The sequence below is a fragment of the Marmota marmota genome, unplaced genomic scaffold (assembly GCF_001458135.2).
Source record: "Marmota marmota marmota unplaced genomic scaffold, marMar, whole genome shotgun sequence".
NCBI classification, from domain to species: domain Eukaryota; kingdom Metazoa; phylum Chordata; class Mammalia; order Rodentia; family Sciuridae; genus Marmota; species Marmota marmota.
Genome location: NW_026000101.1, coordinates 527,223 through 548,555, shown reverse-complemented (window position 1 = coordinate 548,555; position 21,333 = coordinate 527,223). Strand labels below are relative to the sequence as shown.

At 53.3% G+C, this 21,333-nt stretch overlaps 1 protein-coding gene across 19 annotated transcripts in view; it reads left to right on the top strand.

Annotated features, from left to right (window-relative positions):
• Nucleotides 1-18,943, top strand: part of Znf618 (zinc finger protein 618) — a 161,643-nt gene extending 142,700 nt beyond the window's left edge. For 7 of the 19 annotated variants that reach the window (XM_048783141.1, XM_048783153.1, XM_048783140.1 and 4 more), the window contains 5 exons: nucleotides 330-413; nucleotides 2,066-2,110; nucleotides 2,992-3,069; nucleotides 10,878-10,979; nucleotides 11,588-18,943. In XM_048783141.1, coding sequence (XP_048639098.1) covers nucleotides 330-413; nucleotides 2,066-2,110; nucleotides 2,992-3,069; nucleotides 10,878-10,979; nucleotides 11,588-13,104 — 1,826 coding nt within the window. In that variant the 3' untranslated portion in view covers nucleotides 13,105-18,943. The remainder of the gene's footprint in view (nucleotides 1-329; nucleotides 414-2,065; nucleotides 2,111-2,991; nucleotides 3,070-10,877; nucleotides 10,980-11,587) is intronic. The other 12 variants (XM_048783148.1, XM_048783155.1, XM_048783143.1 and 9 more) reach the window with 3 other exon arrangements.
• Nucleotides 18,944-21,333: the final 2,390 nt, after the last annotated feature.

Genomic DNA, 21,333 nt, shown 5'->3' with positions numbered 1-21,333 from the left:
TCGTGGGGCCGTGGAGTGGGGTCTGGCAGAGGGAGTGGCTGTTGGCAGGTTCAAACGAATTGGTGTCACACATGTGGAACCAAAGATGGGAGACCCAGGCCCACGTGCCATCTGCTCACAGGCTGGATTCCATCTGTGTCCCTGGGCAGCTCACCCCCCACGGTGCCTAGACTTCCTGGGCATGGCCAGGAGGGTCTCCTGGGGCCCCCCTGTGCTGTTCCCCCAGCAGAGAGTCCTGGGCATTCACCCAGCCCCGGGGCCTCCTCCTGCCCTCCCTGGAGACCTCGTGCTGACTGTCCCCATGGTTTTCTGTCCTGTCCCTCTCCCAGCAGAAAGCGCCTTTAGTCGGAGAGTAGAAGGCAAAGCACAAAACCACTTTGAAGAGACCAACAGCAGTTCACAGAACTCCAGCGGTGAGTGTGCCCGTGATACCGGTGCTGGCTGGCACCACAGCCACCTCCATCCCAGCAACAAACCCTTATGGGCTGAGTCTTCCTGGTGCATGATGGGTCGGAGCGGGGGAGGCTGGGGCTGGGAAGGGGAGGGACAGCAGGGCCAGGCAGAAGCAGGAGGGGCCTTCTCTTCCAGGGCCACCCTTCTGTGGCTCTTCTTTGTCTGCTCCCCGTGGAGAGAGAAACTCCCCCTTCCCAAAACTTGTCAACCAGCCCAGATGGCCTGAGAGAGCCATTGCTGCTTTTAACACTAATGTTGCAGCCGGTTTCTTCCTAGAGAGGCAAAGGGGGTACAGTAGAGAAGGCTCTGAAAGCCAGAGGTCCCAGATTTCACCCCCACTTTGGACCTGGCACTGTCCTAAGGAGGATTCCCTTCCAGCCCCTCCAGCACAGGCTCTTTGCCGTTTCCTGGTGGTGTCTGGCGCCCCCTGTGGACTACCTCGGGCAGGACCCTGGCAGAGCACCCCAGCCTCTAGCATGGCTGCTGTGGGGTCAGCCTGGCAGGCCACAGGTGGTCACAAGCAGCCTCTGTCCCAGAAAGGCACAGCAGGGACAGCCAGGGCTGAAGGAAACAGGCGTCCCGCCACTGTGGCTTCCCTAGGCTGAGGCACCTGTGGGGACAGGACTCTGTGCGGTAGCTGGGGACACAGATGGTGATGCAGCCCCGGCCCAGGAGTGAGCCAGCTCCACCGCCTGGCCACTAGCGACTTCAGCCAGTGCCTCCGTTTCTCCCCACTGTGGTGACCTGACGGAGCCACAGTGAGTGCCCCGGCCAGTGACGCACTGAGGCACGTGGGGCTTTTCCTGGTTGTTGGGTTTTTTGGTTTGCTTTGTTTTTTTAGTAAACCAGTGAAGCTTGAGTGCCTAGGGACGGGGCTGGGGTTTTAGATGATGTCGCGCACACCACCTCTCCAGGGCAGCCTGTGAGTGGAGGGGTGACTCACCAGGCAGGACTAAGTAGCAGTATGGGACTGGAACAGAGGTCTCCCGATGTGCCCTGGGCTCCCAGCCACGCCACCCTGCACCCCCTGTGCCTCTCGTGCCCTGGAGCTGACTTCACTGTCGGGAATGATGCCGTCATGGGCTGCTGCCGCCGGCAGCCACCATTTATTGAGCGCTTACTATGTGCCTAGCGTGTGTTCGGAGCGTGATGTGCCTCACCCGTTTCCATCCTTACCACATCCCCGTGGGAGCTCAGTGAGGAGACTGAGCTCAGGAGAGTTGCTCATAACCCCATGGGCCGCAGACTGTTGCTACTCCCCCATCCTGCCGACAGACCCCGGGATCACCTTCCAGCACTGCCCCAGGTGGACGGCCACGTGGATGTTCTCTTGTTAGGACTCCTGTGTCCTCACAAAATCCTGGAAGGATGACCCTGCCTGATCTCACCCTGCCCGGAGGCCCCAGCACCCACGGGAAGCCTGCACTCTCTGAAATGTGTGACCCGCTCCATGCCACCACCACCCCATGCTTCCCCCCAGATTGTGCACCTGGCTGACGGGTGCTCCCCACTCCTGGGAGCCCCATGCGGCTCACAGGTTAGAAAGAGAAGTCATGGCGGTCACAGAACCGCAGACTGGGAGAGACTCAGCTAAACGGTTTCTCTTTTGCAGAAACTGCAAGTCCCCTGATTCCCAATCCTTCCCCTCTCCTGCAGAGTAAGTGACCATCCTGTTGGGGGGCTGGAGAAGGCAAGGCAGGGCAGGACTCGGCTGGCCTCCTGCACCCCTGACCTGGGCTTTGGAGACTGGCTTAGGCCACCCTCCTGGGCAGGCGCAGCAGCAGGTGGGAGGCCCCAGGGCCAGTAGACAAGTTTGGACAGGGCACGGCGGAGCCCTGGCCCCACGCAGCCTGCCTCTGCCCCTCAACCCTGCCAGGCGTCCCCTCCTGGCCATCAGTGCAGCCTCTGGACACCTCCTTGGAGCTGGCCAGCCACCTCCCCTCTCTGCCTCACTCTTCCACTGTTCTTTTCCCACTTCCTTCCTCTCCTCCTTCCCCTTAGTTCCCTGGAGTGCTGGGGACAGAGCTGGCAGTCCAGGCCCAGGTGCCCTGGCTCCCTTCCGCTGCCTCCTCCTGTCCTCGCCCCACCCCCACCCCAGCCTCCTGCTTCCTCACTGAGCACGTGTCGGCTGCCGTTTTTTTGTTGGTTCATACATTCATTCATTCACTCATTCACTCATTTGTTCACTTGGTGAATGTGACTTCTGTTGTCCCCAGGTAGAGGGCTGGGCTGTGGCACCAGTCACTGTTCTCAGAGAATTCTTGCTCCCTGGATGGGGGCCTCCCCAAGTCCCTCCCAAGTGCCCAGAACAGTGCCTGGCACGCAGTAAGCGCTCAATAAATAGCACTCCACCAGATCCCGTGATCTCCAGCTGCATGTCTTCCTCTCTCCATTGCTCCCTGTGTCCCCAGCCTAGTGCAGGGGAGCAGACAGGCTGGGCCTGGAGCCCTGAGCACAAAGACCTAGCTTTATGTTTGGGTCCCCCCCAGAAGGTGCCCGGGTGTGTGCTGCCCCTCACGCTGCCCCGTCTCCCCCCAGAGCCCTACACCTGCGGAGCCTGCGGGATCCAGTTTCAGTTCTACAACAACCTGCTGGAGCACATGCAGTCCCACGCAGGTAAGGGCCCCCGCCAACACTGGCTCCTCTCCTGCCCCCTCCTCAGATCCTCAAATGGAAGAGAGAACTGAGGTCCCTGGGAAAGGGACTTTCCTGGCCGCCGCAGGATGTGAAAGCCACCCTCAGAGAGCCCTAATCAGCCAGTTGTTTACGACACAGGGTGGTCTGCGCTCTGGGGTCCGCACAGGCCCTGTGGGAGCACCATTGGGGGAGGGGTACAGAGTCAAAGAAGGCTTCCTGGTTGGGCCCTGCGCTGATCCTGAAGGCTGAGGAAAAGGTGAGAGTTGAGTGTGGCCTGAGGTCAGCCGAGCAGAGGCTGAGGTGGCTGTGAGGAGCCTCCCGCCCAGGCTGGGCTTCAGCCAGTCTAGGATGCTCCCATGCACTGTAACACTGTGTCCTGTAAAACAGTTGCACTCAGAGTCAGACTTGGTGGTGCTTGCCTGTAATCCCAGCTGTTCAAGAGGCTGAGGCAGGAGGAGGCAAGTTTGAGGCCAGCCTGGGCAATTTAGCAAGACTATGTCTTGAAATTACCAAAAAAAAAAAAAAAAATTTAAAGGGCTGGGAATGTAGGTCCGTGGTAGTGCATGCGAGGTTCAATCCTGGGTACAGGAAAAAAGCAGATGTGGGAGTCACCAGGAGGGCTGCTCCATGCAGCCTCCTAGACCATCCCCTGAACCAGGACCAGTCTGAACCTCTAAAGCGAGTTCAGAGCCACCGCCCCTAGACAGCCTGACGGGCAACGTTGCAAGAGGAAGCACATCCCGGAGGGGGCAGCTGGCTTGGGTCTCTCTGTGCCTCAGGGGAATCCTCCAGGGGCATTAGAAGCCATGTGTGGAAAGCACCCTGCACACGGGGTGGCTCGGTTGATTGGCAGCTGCTGTTGATGCTACTGTCATTGTCGTGGCTATCATTTGTACCCCTCGAAGGTTATAGATCTTTCATATAATCCTCCATGCCGGGCTCAGCCAGCGCAGAACACGGCAGGACAAGGCTCTTAGGGTAGCCGCTGCTCTGCCGTGAGCTCCACTTGTCTTCGTCCCACACGTATTTATTGGGGATCTGCCATATATCAGGCACTGGTCCGCACGATCTTGGGGCTGGGCCATTATTTCTGAGGAGCTCTTTCAAATCAGGTCAGACCTCTTGAGTGGCAGCCAGGACACTTGAGTTCCAGTTCTGCTGCAAGGATGTGCCCTGATGCTGTGTGACCTCAGGCAGGAAACTCTGTCCCCATCCCTAAAATGAGGGTACACAGACCCCAGGTCCCCAGCTGTCAGCTCACACCACCTTCCTGTGTCCCCGGGCCTTCCTCCTGACTTTGCCCTCAGCCTCCCTTTCCTGGCTTGGACACCTCAAGGCACTTAGACTTGCCCCAGGGGAACCAGCATCCCTGAGCTAGTGATGATTGGCAGTCTGTGGGGACCACCTGAACCTGAACGTGCCTGGACCCGAGGCCTACCGCCCTGTACCACCCGGCCTTGGCCACCCTCCACCTCAAAACCCTGGATGCTCCACCCACCCCCTCCTAGCTTCTGGACCTGCTTCTGGAAGCTGAGCTCTAATTAGGGAAGAGTCTATGCCAGAGCTTCCCCACCTCTCAGCAGTTGGAGGACGGGAGGCTATTAGAATGCAAATCAGGGCTGAGCCTGGCGGTGGCCCCGCCTCTCCCGGCATCTCGGCTTGTTTCCGAGGAGTTTCCAGTTGCTTTGTTCTGGTCCGGCGCTGCCAGAGAATGCCTGGCCAGCGAGCCAGGCAGAGCCCGGCTGAATCCCAGCCAGCTGAGTCGGGATTAAAGGATTGGCTCCGGGGAGGGCAATTAAGCGTCATGAGCTGCGCAGTTCACAGCGCCACTGATAAAGAGGATCAGCCTCGAGTAACACCAATCTCATTAAGAGGCTGCTGAATGGCACGGGCTAATTCTCGCTAATAAACTTCCTTTCCCTACTGTAGGAAGCCGGTCCGCCCTGGCGACAGCTCAGAGTGTGTACTGGCAGTAATGATACTGGCGACAGCAGGCATTCAGCGCTCGCTCTCTGGGTGTCTGCGTGGCACTCGGGGCTTTCTGTAGGGCTTTTATCAGCTGGTTGACGTTGTCTGTCCATTTACACAGGCCAAGAACGAGGCTCAGGGGACGTGATCACTGGCCCCCAGTCGCACAGCCCCAAAGTCGGCTTGACATCACTCGAGCTTCTGCCTGATGCCGGGCTTTGTGCTCAGGGTTCTGTGCACGTTCACCTTACCTCTCAGAAGATCCCGAGTCAGTGCCCGTACTAACCCCACTTCACAGAGAGGAGACCCACACACAGAGTGGTTTGTGACTTGCTCCAGGTGATGAGATCACTGTGGTGACTAGACCAGGCTCCCTACCTGAACGTGAACTCCAGAGCCCGAGTGCCCAGCCTCCTCACCTGCAGCCACCAGCACACCCTGGGGAGGTTCAGTGGCCACAGGCCTCCCTGCCAGCCCCTTATTGAAGTCCACTCAGGAGGACCATGGCTGAGGAGGCCCACGGCCTTGCCAGCAACGATGAAGTTGGGAGGTGGCTGCGCCAGGTTTGTGATCCCTCTGAGCTGCTTTACCTCTCCAGGCTTGGTTTTCCTGTCTGTGGCATGAGTTTATCCGTACCCTCCTCAGGGCTGCGTCAGGTTGCAGAAATGGCCTGTGCTCGGAGCTCCACGTCCCAAGCCCAGCAGCGGCCGGGGCCTGTTTTTCCATCACCGTCAGAAGCACAGGTTGCCTGTCTTTCTCATTGAAATGCTTGGGACCAGAAGTGTTTCAGATTTGGGATATTTTGAAATTTGGAATACTTGCATGTCCATGATGAAGTTATCTTGAGGATGAGTGGAAACCTGAGGGTCCCTTTGGCTTTACACATACCTTAGACACAGGCTGAAGGTGACTTATCCTATCTTAACACACTGCGTTTGGCCTGCGACCCATCACCTGGGGTCGGGTGTGGAATTTCCCACTTGGGACGTCATGCTCAGAACCTTTCAGGTTTTGGAGTGTTTTGGATTTTCAGAGTGGGCGTGTTCTGCCTGTTCTGCTTGGTCCTCCTGCAGTGTTCTCTCCGAAAACAACTACTATTCCCCCTTCACACCCAGCCCCTCACGGAAACGCATGGGGCAGGGCCACGTCCAGGTAGCTGCGTGGAGTGAATCTCATTTTCAGTACAAGCCATAAATCACACCCTTCAGAGCTTGGAACCAGACCTAATTTATATCAGAAGGAGTGTCTGTGGGATCTGGAGGAAAACATTTACAAAACATCGACCAGTACTAGATATTGTTGTCAGTTCTACGTCCTGTGTAAAGGCAGAGAGAATCAGCCTTGTAGGGTACCCAGCCCCGGCATTGTGCATGGAGGAGGGGAAACTGAGGCCCAGAGAGTTGAAATGAGAAGTGTCCAGTGGCAGAGTTGGGTTCACATCCGGGGCTTTCCAATCCCTGTGCTCCAGGGAGAAGGTTAACAAGACAGGCTGCTGGTTCCCATGGGGACATTAATTTCCCTTTTGTAAACAGAAGCTCTGTCCATCAAAAGCAATGCATTCCCTCCACCAGGAAAATGCATGGTATTTAGAAAATGAAGAATCAACCATAGTCTCTCTATTTAAAGCTAACCACTATTACCAACTTAATGGGTTTCTTTACACTATTTTAAATTAAAATCAGATTTCCTGAGGCAATTTACATAAATGAAATGGACCACTTTTTTTAAGAGTACGATTCAGTGGGTTTTGACAACTGTATACACTGTTCAGCCACCATCACCATCAAAATATATGACAATACCATCAACCCAGAAAGTTCCCTGGTTCCCCCGCACCCTGGCAATGGAACCCAGAACTAACTACGCTTTCACTATTGTTCGTTCTTTCCTGGCATTTTACATGTGGAGGTTTCCTGCTCGGTGACAGTAATCACTTTGAATTGGTGAATAGTCTTCCATGGTTTCAATGTGTCACAAGTTCTTTATCCATTCACCATTGATGGACATGTAGGTCTCCAGTTTGGGGCTATTGCAGATAAAGCTGCTGTGAGCTTGTGCTGTGCAGGAGCCCTTGTGTAGGTGTCTGTTGTAACTCTCGAGTGTCTACTGAGGAGTGGAGACCTGGGTCCTGTGCTGTGTTTAACCGTTTGAGGACTCTCCAAACAGCTTCCTGCAGTGGCTGCGGCATGTTTCCATTCCTGCCAACAGTGCGTGAGGGTCTTGTTCCTCAACTCTCGCGACACTTCTGTTACCTTGCTTTTTGACTAGAGCCATCCTAATGCAAGGGAAACGGGATTTCATTGTGGGTTTGATTTGCATCTCACTGGCGGCTAATGGCGTTGAGCATCTTTTTTTGTTGTTGTTTATGGGCTTTTGGGCCATTTGTATGTCTTATGGGGAAGAGATATCTACTCAGATCTTTTGTCAATTTTTTCAGTGTTTTTCATTTTGTTATTTAGTTGTGCAAGTTCTTTGTACATTTAGAGCACCCCTACAGATAGAGGATTTGCAAATAAGTTGTTTTTCCTATTTTGTAGGTTGTCCTTTTGCTTTCTTGATGCTGTCCTTTGAAATACAATTTTTTTTTAGTTTGTTGAAGCCTATTTACCTGTTTTTCTCATCATCTGTGCTTTTGTTATACATAACAAACCATTGCCTAACCCCAGATCACAAAGGCTCGACTCCTGTGCTGTCTCCTGTACTCCATGTTGAGTTGATTTTTGCATATGGTGTGAGGAAGGGATAAAACTACTTTTTTTCCTTTATTTTGAGATGGAGTCTTACTATATTATCCAGGCTGGCCTCAAATTCATGGCCTCTGTGCCTCCCAAGTTGCTCGGGACCACAGGTGTGCATGACCAGCTAGCTCTTAAAGTGGAAGCTTGTAACACTGATTTTGAACCTAACTTCTTTTTCAGTATTGAATGCTACCGATAAACCCTGTTTATAGACAGATCACACACATTTTGAAATGTTTGTTATGTTCATTAAGTTGAAAACATTTTCCTAATTTCATTTGTTTTTTTTTCTTGTGACCCATGAGTTATTTAAATGGATGATGTTTAATATTCCAATAGTTGCAATTTTTCTAAATATCTTTTTATTATTGGCTTCTAATTTGTTATACCAAAGCCAGAAACCAAACTTGATATGATTTTGTATTTTTGCCCCACTCCCTTTTCTGGGAATCCAGTTACATGTACATCAGGTTGTTTGACGTAGTCCGCTAGATTCTTAATGTTTAGTCTTCCAGTTACTAAGAGAAGAGCTGACTTTCTAGTTATGATTGTGCATTTGTCTGGTTTTTCGTTTCTCTGGATTTTTGCTTTATGAGTTTGAAAGCTCTGTTACCTTTTGCGTTCACATTCACGATGACTGTGTACTCTTGAAAATTTGGCCTCTTTGTCATCATGCTGGGCCTCCTATTATTGCTGGTCCTGTTATTGCTGTTATTCTCTGAGCTCTGGTCTCCTGTAACATAGCCCACCCCTCCGCTCTCCTTTTGCCCCTGTTCATATGGTGTTTTTATTTAGTCTTTTACTTTGAACTGCTTCCTCTTTATATTTAATGAGGTTTCTTAGAGATAATGTATTGTCAAGCCTTGTTTTTTTAAAGAACCCCTTGAGTTTTCTTTGGGATTTTGAGACATTCGCACTTAGTGTAATTTCAGTCCTGTTGGGTACAGATCTGCCGTCCTTCTCCTGATTCACTGTTCATCTGGTTTGTTCTCTGTTCCTTTTTTCTCTAATTTTCCTACCTTACTTTGGGCTGAGAATTTTTTGATTCCATTTTTTTATCTGCACAATTGACTTATTAACTATAATCTCTGCTTTTATGGTTTTATTTGGGCTTAAACTATCTATGCTGAATTGCCCACAGTCTCTCCCCGTGTTGCTAGAACCTTCCAGGGGTACCTTCTGTTTCCCCGACCTGTCCTGCCCTGTTCCACGGTGTGCCCTTACCTGTGATCTCCTCAGTTCGTGGTCACTGTTTTCCAGTGGGCAGTCAGTCCCCTCTGAAGGTCTTTACAATGCGGAGAGGTTTTGTACTTACCCACAGGCGCAGTGCCCAGCCGTCCTTCAGATTCTTAGTGTCCCTCTCTTTCTTAGCTCGGATGAACTTCCTGTATTTCTTCTAATGAAGTCTGGTTTTTGTCTCTGTCTTAAAAGTCTGTTATTTCACTTTAACTTGTTCCTCGTTTGTCCTTCACTCTCTGGACCCAGGACGCACAGTGGCCCTTTTCTTATAGCACGTCCTTCTCTTGCCTTGGGCTGTGCAGTTCTTGGGGACAAGTCTGCTGCCGTTCTGCTTGTGCTCATCTGTACGTGATCCCCACCCCACCCCCCATAGCTGCTTTCAAGATCTTTTTCTCTTCGTTGGTTTTCAACAACTTGATCATGATGGGATGATGTGCGTTCGTTGTTGTTTTTTTTTTAATGTTTATTCCTCATTGGACATAATCGAGCTTTTTGAATCAAAATTTGTTGTCTTCACCTATTTTGGAAGAATTTTGACTTGAGAGTTTTGGGCCCCTCCAGTCCCTTTTCCTGGGACCCCCGTTTCTATCTATGTGTGTGGGTATTGAACGGCCTCATTCTGCTCTGGCTCCGTTTGTTTCTGCCAGCCCTTGTCCTCTGGTGTTCAGGATGAGCCTGGTTTTGTCTTCATGTTCACGATCTCTTCTCTGATGGCGTCTGATCTCCTTTCACCTCATGTGCCGTCATTTTCACATGAGCATTTTCCCATTTTCCACTCCCCCCTCATGTTTGTGTTTCTCCTTGTGCCTCTGAGCGCATGCACACGGACAGCTGCTGTCTCTGAGGACTTCACTGGCTGCTCCGTCGTCTCTGGTCTGTTTCTGTTGCCTGGTTTTTCTCCTAGTTAGTTGTACCCACCTACTACTTACTGGATACTTGGTATTGTGCCTTTTACATTGTTGGGACGTCATTGGTTTTTATCTGTTTATTTATATATTGTGGCACTGAGGATTGAACTGAGGGCCTTACTTATGCTAGGGAGGTGCTCTACCGCTGAGCTATACCCGGAGCCCTTTTTATGTATTTTGAGACAGGATCTCACTAAGCTGCTCAGGCTGGCCTTGAATTTGACATCCTCCTGCCCCTGCCTACTCAGTGGCAGATTCAGTGTATTTCTTGAAAGAGGGTTGGATTTGTCTGTCTGCAGTCTAGTCATTAGGATCACCTTTATACTTCTGAGGCTTGTTCTCAAGACAATATGGCAAGCAGGGACCAGCCTTCAGTCTGCGGCACATTTAGTTCCCTGGGTAAGATGGGGACCCTGCCCAGTTCCTCTTGCACTGAAGTCTTTTTCCCACCTGCCTGTCATCTTGTGCAAACCTTTTTTACATACGGACCTCAGAACTTTGTACTTTGTGTCATGTAAGTAGGGCTTTGGTGTTGTTTCATTTATTTAATGAAACTGCTAATAAATATGGCAGAGTGTGGTGACACACACATATCAGCTACCTGGGAGGCTGAGGCAGGAGGATCACAAGTTCAAGGCTAGCCTAGGCAACTTAATGAGACCCGGTCTCAAAATAGAAAAGGGCCGGTAGAGGACTTGCCTGGACTGTGGGAGGCCCTGGGTTCCATCCCGAGTACTGCTCCACTGCTAAAAAAATCATATTGAAAACACCAAAAAATGTATCCTTTAGTGAAGTGGGAGAGGAGCTGTCTGCGGAGAAGCCAGGTTGACTGGCCTGAGTCCTCATGTGGTTCACCTACCACACAGTCTTGCCTTGTCTGTAAAGGCCAGCCTCTTGCCCTTCAAGGCAACACCCTGTCCCCTTGTGCCCACAGCTGACAACGAAAACAACATCGCCTCCAACCAGTCCCGGTCTCCACCTGCTGTAGTGGAAGAGAAGTGGAAGCCCCAGGCCCAGAGGAACAGCGCTAATAACAGTAGGTCTCCTCCACAGGGCAGGAGCCCTACCCAGGCCCGCCAGCCCCGCTCCAGCCACTCCCCTGCTCCGACAGCCCCCTGTGCCTCCTGTGGTGATGCAGGAGGAGGCCTGAGGCTTCCAGAACACACTTGCACCTCATGCTAGGAATCCTTAACTCAGGACAGGAGGCCCTGGGAGAGGAGGTGATTGTGTTGTGGTCAGAGAGCACCAGCAAGTGCCAGAATTAGGAGCCACCACCTGCCATTTCTGTTGGCTGTTCCTTCCTGCCACTGGCTCCGTCTATTTTATTCACTAAAGGTCCCTGGTTTTCATTGATTCCTACGTTGAGGGTGAGGTTAGTTGTCTTCAACGGTCTGGTTGAATGACACACAGGGCAAGTATGTTGCACATATACCACTATTTCCACGTCCATGGCAGACATTACTAATCAATTGTGGAACTTTATTCCTGTGAGACCATCACGTTAGAAGTAGCCTGTGCCCCCAGTGTCCATGTGAGATGAACTCTATTTGTCATCCTGTCCTAGATGTTTAGAGAATTATGCTGCTGCCAGGACAAGTACCTTGATGCAGAATTAATCACAGCTCTCTTTGTGTCCCTTGCCAGCCACAACCAGTGGGTTAACCTCCAACAGCATGATCCCGGAGAAGGAGCGGCAGAACATCGCCGAGCGGCTGCTGCGAGTCATGTGCGCCGACCTGGGCGCGCTGAGTGTGGTCAGCGGGAAGGAGTTCCTCAAGCTGGCCCAGATCTTGGTGGACAGCGGCGCCCGCTATGGGGCCTTCTCGGTCACCGAGATTCTGGGCAACTTCAACACGCTGGCCCTCAAGCACCTGCCTCGTATGTACAACCAGGTGAAGGTCAAGGTGACATGCGCCTTGGGCAGCAATGCCTGCCTGGGCATCGGTGTCACCTGCCACTCTCAGAGCGTGGGCCCCGACTCCTGCTACATCCTCACAGCCTACCAGGCCGAGGGCAACCACATCAAGAGCTACGTGCTGGGCGTGAAGGGCGCAGACATTCGTGACAGCGGTGACCTGGTGCACCACTGGGTACAGAACGTACTCTCGGAGTTCGTGATGTCGGAGATCAGGACAGTGTACGTGACGGATTGCCGGGTGAGCGCGTCCGCCTTTTCCAAGGCCGGTATGTGCCTCCGCTGCTCAGCCTGTGCCTTGAACTCGGTGGTGCAGAGCGTGCTGAGCAAGCGGACGCTGCAGGCCCGCAGCATGCACGAGGTCATCGAGCTGCTCAACGTGTGCGAGGACCTGGCGGGCTCCACGGGCCTCGCCAAGGAGACCTTCGGGTCGCTGGAGGAGACCTCGCCGCCGCCCTGCTGGAACTCCGTGACGGACTCGCTGCTTCTGGTGCACGAGCGCTACGAGCAGATCTGCGAGTTCTACAGCCGGGCCAAGAAGATGAACCTCATCCAGAGCCTCAACAAGCACCTGCTCAGCAACCTGGCCGCCATCCTGACACCCGTGAAGCAGGCGGTGATCGAGTTGAGCAACGAGAGCCAGCCCACCCTGCAGCTGGTGCTGCCCACCTACGTCAGGCTGGAGAAGCTGTTCACGGCCAAGGCCAACGACGCGGGCACCGTCAGCAAGCTATGCCACCTCTTCCTGGAGGCGCTCAAGGAGAACTTCAAAGTGCACCCGGCCCACAAGGTGGCCATGATCCTGGACCCGCAGCAGAAGCTGCGGCCCGTGCCGCCCTACCAGCACGAGGAGATCATCGGCAAGGTCTGCGAGCTCATCAACGAGGTGAAGGAGTCCTGGGCCGAGGAGGCCGACTTCGAGCCCGCTGCCAAGAAGCCCCGCTCCGCAGCTGGCGAGCACCCCACAGCTCAGGAGGATGATCGGCTGGGGAAGAGCGAGGTGTACGACTACCTGCAGGAGCCCCTCTTCCAGGCCACCCCTGACCTCTTCCAGTACTGGTCTTGCGTGACCCAAAAGCACACAAAACTCGCCAAGCTTGCCTTCTGGCTCCTGGCGGTCCCAGCCGTGGGGGCCAGAAGTGGGTGTGTAAATATGTGTGAGCAGGCCCTCCTGATCAAAAGGAGGCGGCTGCTCAGCCCAGAAGACATGAACAAACTCATGTTTCTGAAATCCAACATGCTTTAAGACTCCGAAACAAAGAAAAAGAGAAGAAAACAGAGAAACGACCGTTAGAAAAAACACACAACACTGTCACAAAGAAAAGGAATTTAAGTTCTAAACACTGTGGACCTCATTATAAACGCCCCCTAGAAACTTAAGTGCTTTTTTCCAGTGTGTGTGTGTGTGCATGTGTGTCCACATCCACACGAGTGTGCGTGTGTCCAAACACACGTGCCCGGGGTGTGGGGGGCCTTGTGCTCATCTGCACATCCAGAGAAGCTTTGCACACGCGTGCACACACATACAATCCTGGTGCATGTGCATGCACCTGCCTGCGGGTGTGTGTGCATTGACTGGGTGTGTCAGGAAAGCCAAGTGACTGGGAAAGAGGGAGAAGTTTCACCTTTTCTCGGGAAGGGGCTCTAAAGACTCCATTTTCAGGTGTGCAGATCAGGAGAAGCTGACGTTGTGAAATGTTCAGGCAGCTGAGATCTGAATGACTTGATGCTCCCTGTCCTCGCCTGCCCCCACCCAGCCCTCCAGCCCCACCTGCCCCCACCCCGCCCAGCTGCTCTGCCACGGATTCTCCAAACTGCATCAGATGGACAGTTTCTGCACTGGACTTTGTTTCTCGTTCACCTTCAGGGCATTGAGCTGCTGCCTGGGGAGCCCCCTGGGGTGTCTCCAGGCAGCCGCCTTAGAAACACACCTATCTATCTCCCTAAATCAGGAAAAGGAGACTTTAAGAATATAAAGCTGACGTTTTGCTTTTTAATATAAGAGAGGGAAAAAAAGACATTTTTCAGAGAAGTATAGCTAACTGTCTCCACTCAACGTCGTTTTTTTTTTCCTAACATTTTAGCAGTTTTCTCCTCTTTGGGGGGTTTGTTTTGTTTCTTCCGATTTGATTTAGACTCTGCTAGGAGGCACTGAATGTCTAACTTATGTTTCGCCCTTTTCGTTCCTCGAGTCACACTGTAAACTAGCTCATCTCAGAGGTACATTCAGTACCCTAAGGTTTTTTTCTGCCTTCCCCCTGCAACCAGTTTTCACCTGTTGGCAGCAAGGTCAAGAGCAAGGTCTTGGCTGAGCTGTCTGCGGACCAGGGGTTGGGGGCGGGGTCGCGGGAACCTCAGGCGCGGGGTCTGGTGGAAGCCATAGGGGCAGCACCTGGCTTAGGGGTTCTGAACATAAGCGGAAGAGCCGCCCCGCTGCTTCACTGCGCCTGGTACCGCGAGTTCTGACTTCCGTACCCAGAGTGCTCTGCGCTCCCCACCAGGGCCTAACCCTTCCAGCTCAACAGGGACTTCTGCCTTGATCCATGTTCGCGTCCACCACACCCCAGACCCACAGCCTCTCCTACTATTTCGGGGTTCTAGGGGGTCCACAGCCCTCCTGGGACCCCAAAGGCACTTCAGCCCTCTACCCAGGACAGTAGTTGAGCGTGGTGCCTTGCGGGTGGATGCAGTGGACTTGATGCTGTGAAAGGGTCTTTAGGCCTCTCTGCCAGCCCTCAGCCATGAGCAGTTGTGTTCTCCGCAGTCCAGATGCTGAGAGTGACACAGAGGAAGATCAGCTCTCAACCCCCACCCGCCCCACCTCAGTAGAGCTGATGGTCCCACGTCCCTTCAGTGATCATGGCTGTGGGGCAGCGATGGTCACACTTAAGGCAGAGAATGACCACCTTTGCGGGGGCTACTGGCAAAGGAACCGTCTCCCTTCCTGGGGGTGGCTGCGTGACTCCCCCTCCCAGTAATGAAGCATTACTCAACTGCGAGATACCTCGACTACAAAAGCACTGTACTACAGCCCTGTCCCTTGTCCCCGGCAGGAAGGGAGTCAAGTTGGTCATGACTGAGGGCCCAGATCACCGTCTTTGGGGGCCGAGCCTGTGCACTTTGCCTCATGAGAACTGGCCCAGCCCTCCCTGCGGCGTCAGGGACATTCTGGAATGGATACAAGCGGGCCATTTCCACATTCGCTCCAGCGAGCCCCGGTCTCAGGAGCCACTCTGCCATCTCTCCTCCTGGAGAAGTTCTCATGATTTCCTCCACATCTGCAGCTCGGATCCTGTCAACAGGAGAGCCTCAGTGGAACAAGAACAGGGAGGTCCAGACAGGAGCTAAGGTCACTTCCTGGAGTGGAAACAGCAGCTGGCTCTTGACCTTCTGGGCTTTCCAGAAGGGGAGCTCTCGGCTGCTGCTAATAGACAGGCGTCTACAGCTGTGCTTGACAGATGTGGCTGGGGCCACAGCCTGGCACTCCTCACCACACCCGAGCTGCCTGCTTTGTGTGGTCAGTGAGAGCAGCCTTGGAGCAGAACTGTGCTGGTGGCCCTGTTTGGGGGCCACTGAATTTGAAAGTAAGCATTTCGCTCTCTTAGAAAGCTTCTAGCAAGCCCAAGTGTGCAATTAGAACACTCCACATCAGAGAAAGTCTAAACTCAAGGTTATCTGGCCACAGGCTGTCATCTGTCACCTTCTCTCTGGTTCTTTTGCACCTCAGTTCAGTGCTTGGGGCTTAGCTGGCCTCTGCAGGTCTGATGTGAAAGCCACTGTGTCCGCACCAAGCTGTCTCCTGCGGCTGCCTCATCCACATGGATAGCAAAGTGGTAGGTGGTCGTTACTCTCTTGCCAGCTCTGGTTCCCCAGGGACTCCTGTCCCCAGTCCTGCTGCAGCAGACAGCTTAACAAAACCCAAAGATCTCACAGGCTCAACCGCTGGCCCCATGTCTCCAGCAATATCCACCTTACCAAATTCTAGCTCAGCCAAAGGATCCGGGCAGGCGCTCCCAGTTCATCTCCTGGTGCCTGGCCTGGCCCTGACCGTCAGAGAGTCATCTGCCTCCTGATTCGGTGACCACTGCAGGTCTTTCCACCACAGGCCTTTGAGGGCTGGGGAACCGGGAAGCTGGGCCTTTTCTGTCAAGATGGTGGCCTGCTGGCTTGGATCCAGCTTGCCACGAGCCATGTGATTCCCAGGACAGAAATGGCCTCTGTTTGGACGTCCATGGCCCCAAGAGGGGAGGTGGAGAGAATACACCTCCACTTAGCAGGGTTTTCCCCCTCATCTGAAGTCACATTGTCACCAACACAGCCCAAGTGAAGGACCCCAGCATTGTGGTCTCAGATTGTAGTAGACTGGGGCGGTCTCGGGCCCACCAGGAGCTGTGCTGCCATCCCGGTCATGGGTGGATGCACCCGTCCCAGCCTGGTCCTCCTGTGGCTGGTGCCGAGGTTGAACTGCCGGGCCACCCTCCAGAGCCACGCAGAAGCTAGGAAACAACAGTGCCACCATCCCATCTGCTGGGTACCTTCACACTGGGCTGGGGAAAGGACATCGAGGATTCCTGGCAAGAAGGGTGGTCCAGTGGCACAGATGAGAAGTTGCAGGTCTCCGGGACCCTAGGAAGGAGTTGGACACCAGCTGCGTGGGCTGGTCCAGCATCCCCTCTTTGAGTTCGACCCTGTATCTCTTGCACTTTGATGAAACACCAGGGAAGAATTCTGCAAGTCGTTTTCCACTGTGAGGCTGAACCTCTGCCTTTAGGAGTCCCCTGTTGGTGAGTGAGGCCACCTGTTGCTGGACTTGGGGTGGGCTCCTGGCAGGGTGGGCACCTGGAGAGACGTCAGGGATGCAACACATGCTCTCTGGGGCCACGGGGTCACCAGGAAGGCTCGCAGAGAAGCCTGTATGTGGATGGAGAAGGGAGGCCCGTGAGGCCCAGCAGGGACACCCCCTGACCTTGTCATACCCGTGCTGTTCTCGAAGGGCACGGCTGGCAGCCTGCTGGCCTCGTAGGCTGCACCGAGCTCGGGCTTTTCCCAGGCCTGGGGAGCTTGACAGCCTCTTGTCTGGATGTGTCTGAAGGAGGGCCCCTGGGAAGGCTGCTGGTTTCGATGGGACAGAGAGACGAAGGCTCGTTCTGTGCCCTGGAGATAGTGGATGGGGGCTCCTGTCCCTACCCTGCCAGCCCCAGCCCAGTGGGAGAGCTGGGAAGGACCCCCACTCACTGTGGCTCATGTTTGCTAGGCCAGTTTTGGTGAACCAATGATACAGTGTTTCCCTCTTATGTTTCCCCCCAGGGCGCTCCAGGGCTTCCGGGGATTTTGTTGTTGTAGTTGTTTTTCTTCCTCTCATTTGGGTCTGGCTTTCACCCGCCGAGGCCTGTGGTTTCTGTGCCAGACACACCTGCTCCCGCTGGGATAGGGGGCAACTGTGAGGTCGCGGTCTGACTTAGCCATGCCTCTCCACCACCTCAGGCGTCCTTTAAGGACTGATCCTGTGCAGAAGAGTCGCCAGGTCTGTAGCTGGGCAGTGGCATCACGACCCACAGGGTCCCACCCTCCCAAGCGTCCCACTGGGCATCTTGACTCATCGAACCAAAGTTCCTTAAAGGGGCACAGCCCAGCCTTGTCCACAACCTCAGGGGCCTGGGATTCCCGTGGCGCACCCTGAAATCCCAGTCGGCGCAGACTGGGGTCTGAGGCCAGCCGCAGGGAGGGGCTCCTTCCAAACCCAGGCGCTGGCCGCTCTCCACCTGGCCTGGCCGAGGCGGTGGCTTCCCCGTGGTGAGCCAGCTCCTGAACTGCCGTGGGCTGGGACTTGCCAGCCTGGAGAGATCAGGAGCCACGCGGCCTGGCCACGCAGATCCCGATCATCAGGAAACCATTTTGTACAACCACCCCAAGCAGAGATATTTTGTAAGAAGCGTAAATTATTTCCAGTTGTTTTCTGATCCTACCTTTTTCTTTACCCCACACTCCACGTTGGCGATTCGCTCACATCAGGTAAATCTTGAGAAAGCCTTGGTGCCCCCCTGCCCCCACTCAGTAACCACATGCGTGCGCCCTCGTCCCTTCTCAGTAGTGACAGCGTTCTAGGCAATACCATAGACACATCTGACTGTGTCTGTCTCTCCGAGTGCAAGAAACTCAAATCATCTTAAAAAAAAAAAAAGAAAAAAAAGAAAAAAAAAACACAAAAAAAATTTACAAAAAAACAAACAAAAAAAAATATCTTTTTTAGGCCAGAGTTTTCTACAGGTATTAATGAATATTTTTCTTAATCCTTATAAGTTTTATGTGTTTAATATTTCTTAATACCGGTAGCATTAATTTATACTTTTGTAGCAACACAATATTTTTATAAACAGCCAGTGCTTGGCTCAAGTCTTCACGGGGGTTTATGCAGGGCCATCTTGGGGACCCTGTGTACCATGTACTGTATTTAAAAAAAAAAAAATACCTAGTGTCACACTTGCTGTGTTGATTAACAAAAGGCGTTGTTGGCGGTCTCCTGTGTCGTTGAGGTACATTCGGCGCTTCTCCGAGGAGTCATTGCATGGGGGTTGAGTTGAGGTTCTTGTGATATGTGAACCCCCGAGGCCAATCTTGAGGGTTTATTTAGGATTTTCTGTGTGTCCTTTGGGTTTTTCTTTTCACTTTGTTTTGGTACCGTTTCTCCATTTACAGCCCAAATCAGTTTTCATGATGTTTAAAACTTTTACTGATTGTCAAATGGAGGAAAGGAACAGGAAAAAAAAAAAGATTTTTACTAAGTAATAAAATTTAAAACTGAGCTGTTTAAATGTTGCTGTTTTTACCTGTCTGTTCTCGTCCGAAAGTGGAACATTCCCAGGGAGAAGAGGAAGGTTCCATCGGGTTCTTTAAGTCACCAAAAGCCCCAGCCCAGGATTCAGTCCCCCGCCCTCCCCCCCCCGCCCCTGAATTCTCACCACGCTCTTCCCCGGTGGTTGATACCAAGGCAAAACATCCTTTTCATGGTTAGAGAGGATCAGTTGCTTAAATGAATTCATGTCGGTTGTATTTATGGTTTTACAATAAAACGACCTTTAGGAAGATGCGCTGTGTGATGTTTTCTCTTGGGTTGGGGGTCGGGCCGTGCCATCCAGCAGGACTGCTCTGCTCAGCTTTTTTGCTGCTGTGACTTAAAGACCCAACCAGCACAACTGTAGAGAAGGAGAAGTTTATCTGGGAGCTCACGGTTTCCAAGGTCAGTTTCAGAGGTCAACGGCAGGCTCCATTCCTCTGGGCTGGAGGTGAGGCAGGACATCATGGCAGCAGAGTGTGGCGGAGGGAAGCAGCTCAGGTCGTGGTGATCAGAAGGCAGAGACTGCGCTGGCCACATACATATACAGACCCCCAAGGCCCACCCTAATCCCCACCCCTCCAGCCACACCGGCCACTCCAGGGATCCCAGCAGGGATCGATCCCCTGTCACCCAGTCATTCCTCCTCCAAACCTTCTTGCATGGTCTCACACGTCTAAACCGTAACAAGGACTGAGTGAGGAGGTGGGCCATGGGCAGGTGACCCAGGTGGCAACTTGAGACATGCCAGGGGTGCCACTGAGGCTGGGCATGCCAGCTGTCAATCGGTGAGTCATTGGTGAGCTTCACTGCTAGTGTCTGATGAATGAGTGGGGGTCATGGCTGAGAAGAGGTGGCCCCATGCCCAAGGCACACACCCAAGTGTGCCAGACCCTATGGGCATTCATGTGGCTCTTATGCCCCTTTTACCAGCGTCTTAGGCCTCATGGCGCATGTGACATTGAAACTGTTGTGTGTCACAGTCCGTTTCCTGGAGAAGAGTGTCTCTGGTTTTGGCCCAGTTCCTCATGGCACCTGGGCACTTCTCAGCACCCTCACTGTGAGCTTGGGGACCCGCCCGGGGGCACCTGTCCAGGCCCCAAGTCATTCGTGCTTTTCTTTACTAACTCAGACCCAAGGCAAGTCAAGAGTGAGAGAGAGAGAGAGATGCTTCCGGAAGACCAGCTGTGGCCCGTGCAGGGCCCGCTGCTGGGTAAAGCTGCCATCTGATTCTCCAGGTAAGTGAATCACAGGACCCTGCCCGCCCTTGCTTCCTGTCTCCAGGAATGGTCACTGGACTTTAAGAGGATGTGTTACTTGGGTCTCTGAAAAAAAATCCCATCAAATCCCTTGTGACAGCTGAGAGGCTCCAGAAGCTGGACCAACCTCCTAAAGAACAGCAGCCCTGCTCTCCACTGTCCTCCTTGGGGGACAGGTGTCCTCCTGCCAGGTGACCTGGACATGCCTGAGCCGTGCAGTGGAAGTTGGAAGCGGGAGCTTCTCTGCATCTCAAATAAGGAGTCTGGAGGCCTGCAGAGGAGCCTCTTGAAGGTCATGGTCAAATAGGGCCAGGGTGTGGCCAGGAGCTCCCAGCCCTTGCAGCCAACGGGCCAGCCTCTGGGTTTTACAAGATTGTCTTTTAAAAGGCAAAAGAAACTTGTGTTACTTTACTGAGCAGCCACGTCTATTTTGTAACGAATGTCAGCAGCACCATTAAAAGAAAAGTTGGAGATGAAACTATGGAAGAATCAAGTGCATCTTCAGGGAAGGGGCAGCCACTTGCCTGGGAACGATCCCTGGTACCTTCTGAGATGAGCCTGCCGAGCTCTGTGACAGGGTCACACTGCGCCCCCACCCCACCCTGGAGGGAGAGTCAGGATCCCTGAGTTTATTTCATTTTGGTGAAAATAGGTAGCAAGTGACACAGAAAGAAATGGCTCAGGGAGCAGGCAGGTCAGGGATAGGGCTGGTGAACGCCAAGGTGAGGGCCCTCCAAGGGGCATCTTGTCGCCCCCTTGGCTTAAGGATGCAGCCCAGGTTGGCCAGAACCTGCTTTCATGAGAATTGAGAAGGCTGGGTTTTATACGGAAGCTGTTTTTAAATGATGGTTTCAGAAGTGCACAGAAGTATCTTGTGAGCCCAATGTCCCTCCCACCGGCAGAAGCCAGCCTACAACAGTCGTGTCCACCCTCTGGTTAAGCATTTGTCCTTCAGGTCACTTCAAAATCCCTCTCTTCAGAGTGGCACCTTCAAAGTCCCATCAGCAGCTGATCCGGTGTGTGAGGCACGTGGGGACACGATGGGCATGACATGTTTGTCAGTGTCAGGCTGAGGAGCCCCCGGTCATTCCTCTTGGAACAGCTGTCTCCCCTTGCTCCTGACCCACCCACTTCTGCCCAGGGAGTCCTGGTCATGAACAAAAACACTTGTTCTTCAGGACAGTTCTGTCGGAACCTGGAAGCCACAGCCCTGGAATTGGGAGGAGGGTCTTTGACTGAAGGGGCTGCAGAGCTTCCTGCACCCACCTCTTGCCCCTGGGTCACCCCCTCAACAAGAGACGTGGAACTCCCTCCCTCCTTCCTGATGTCTCCAGAACATGGGCTGAGTCAGCATGAGAGGCAAGCCCTTGACAGAACTGGCCTC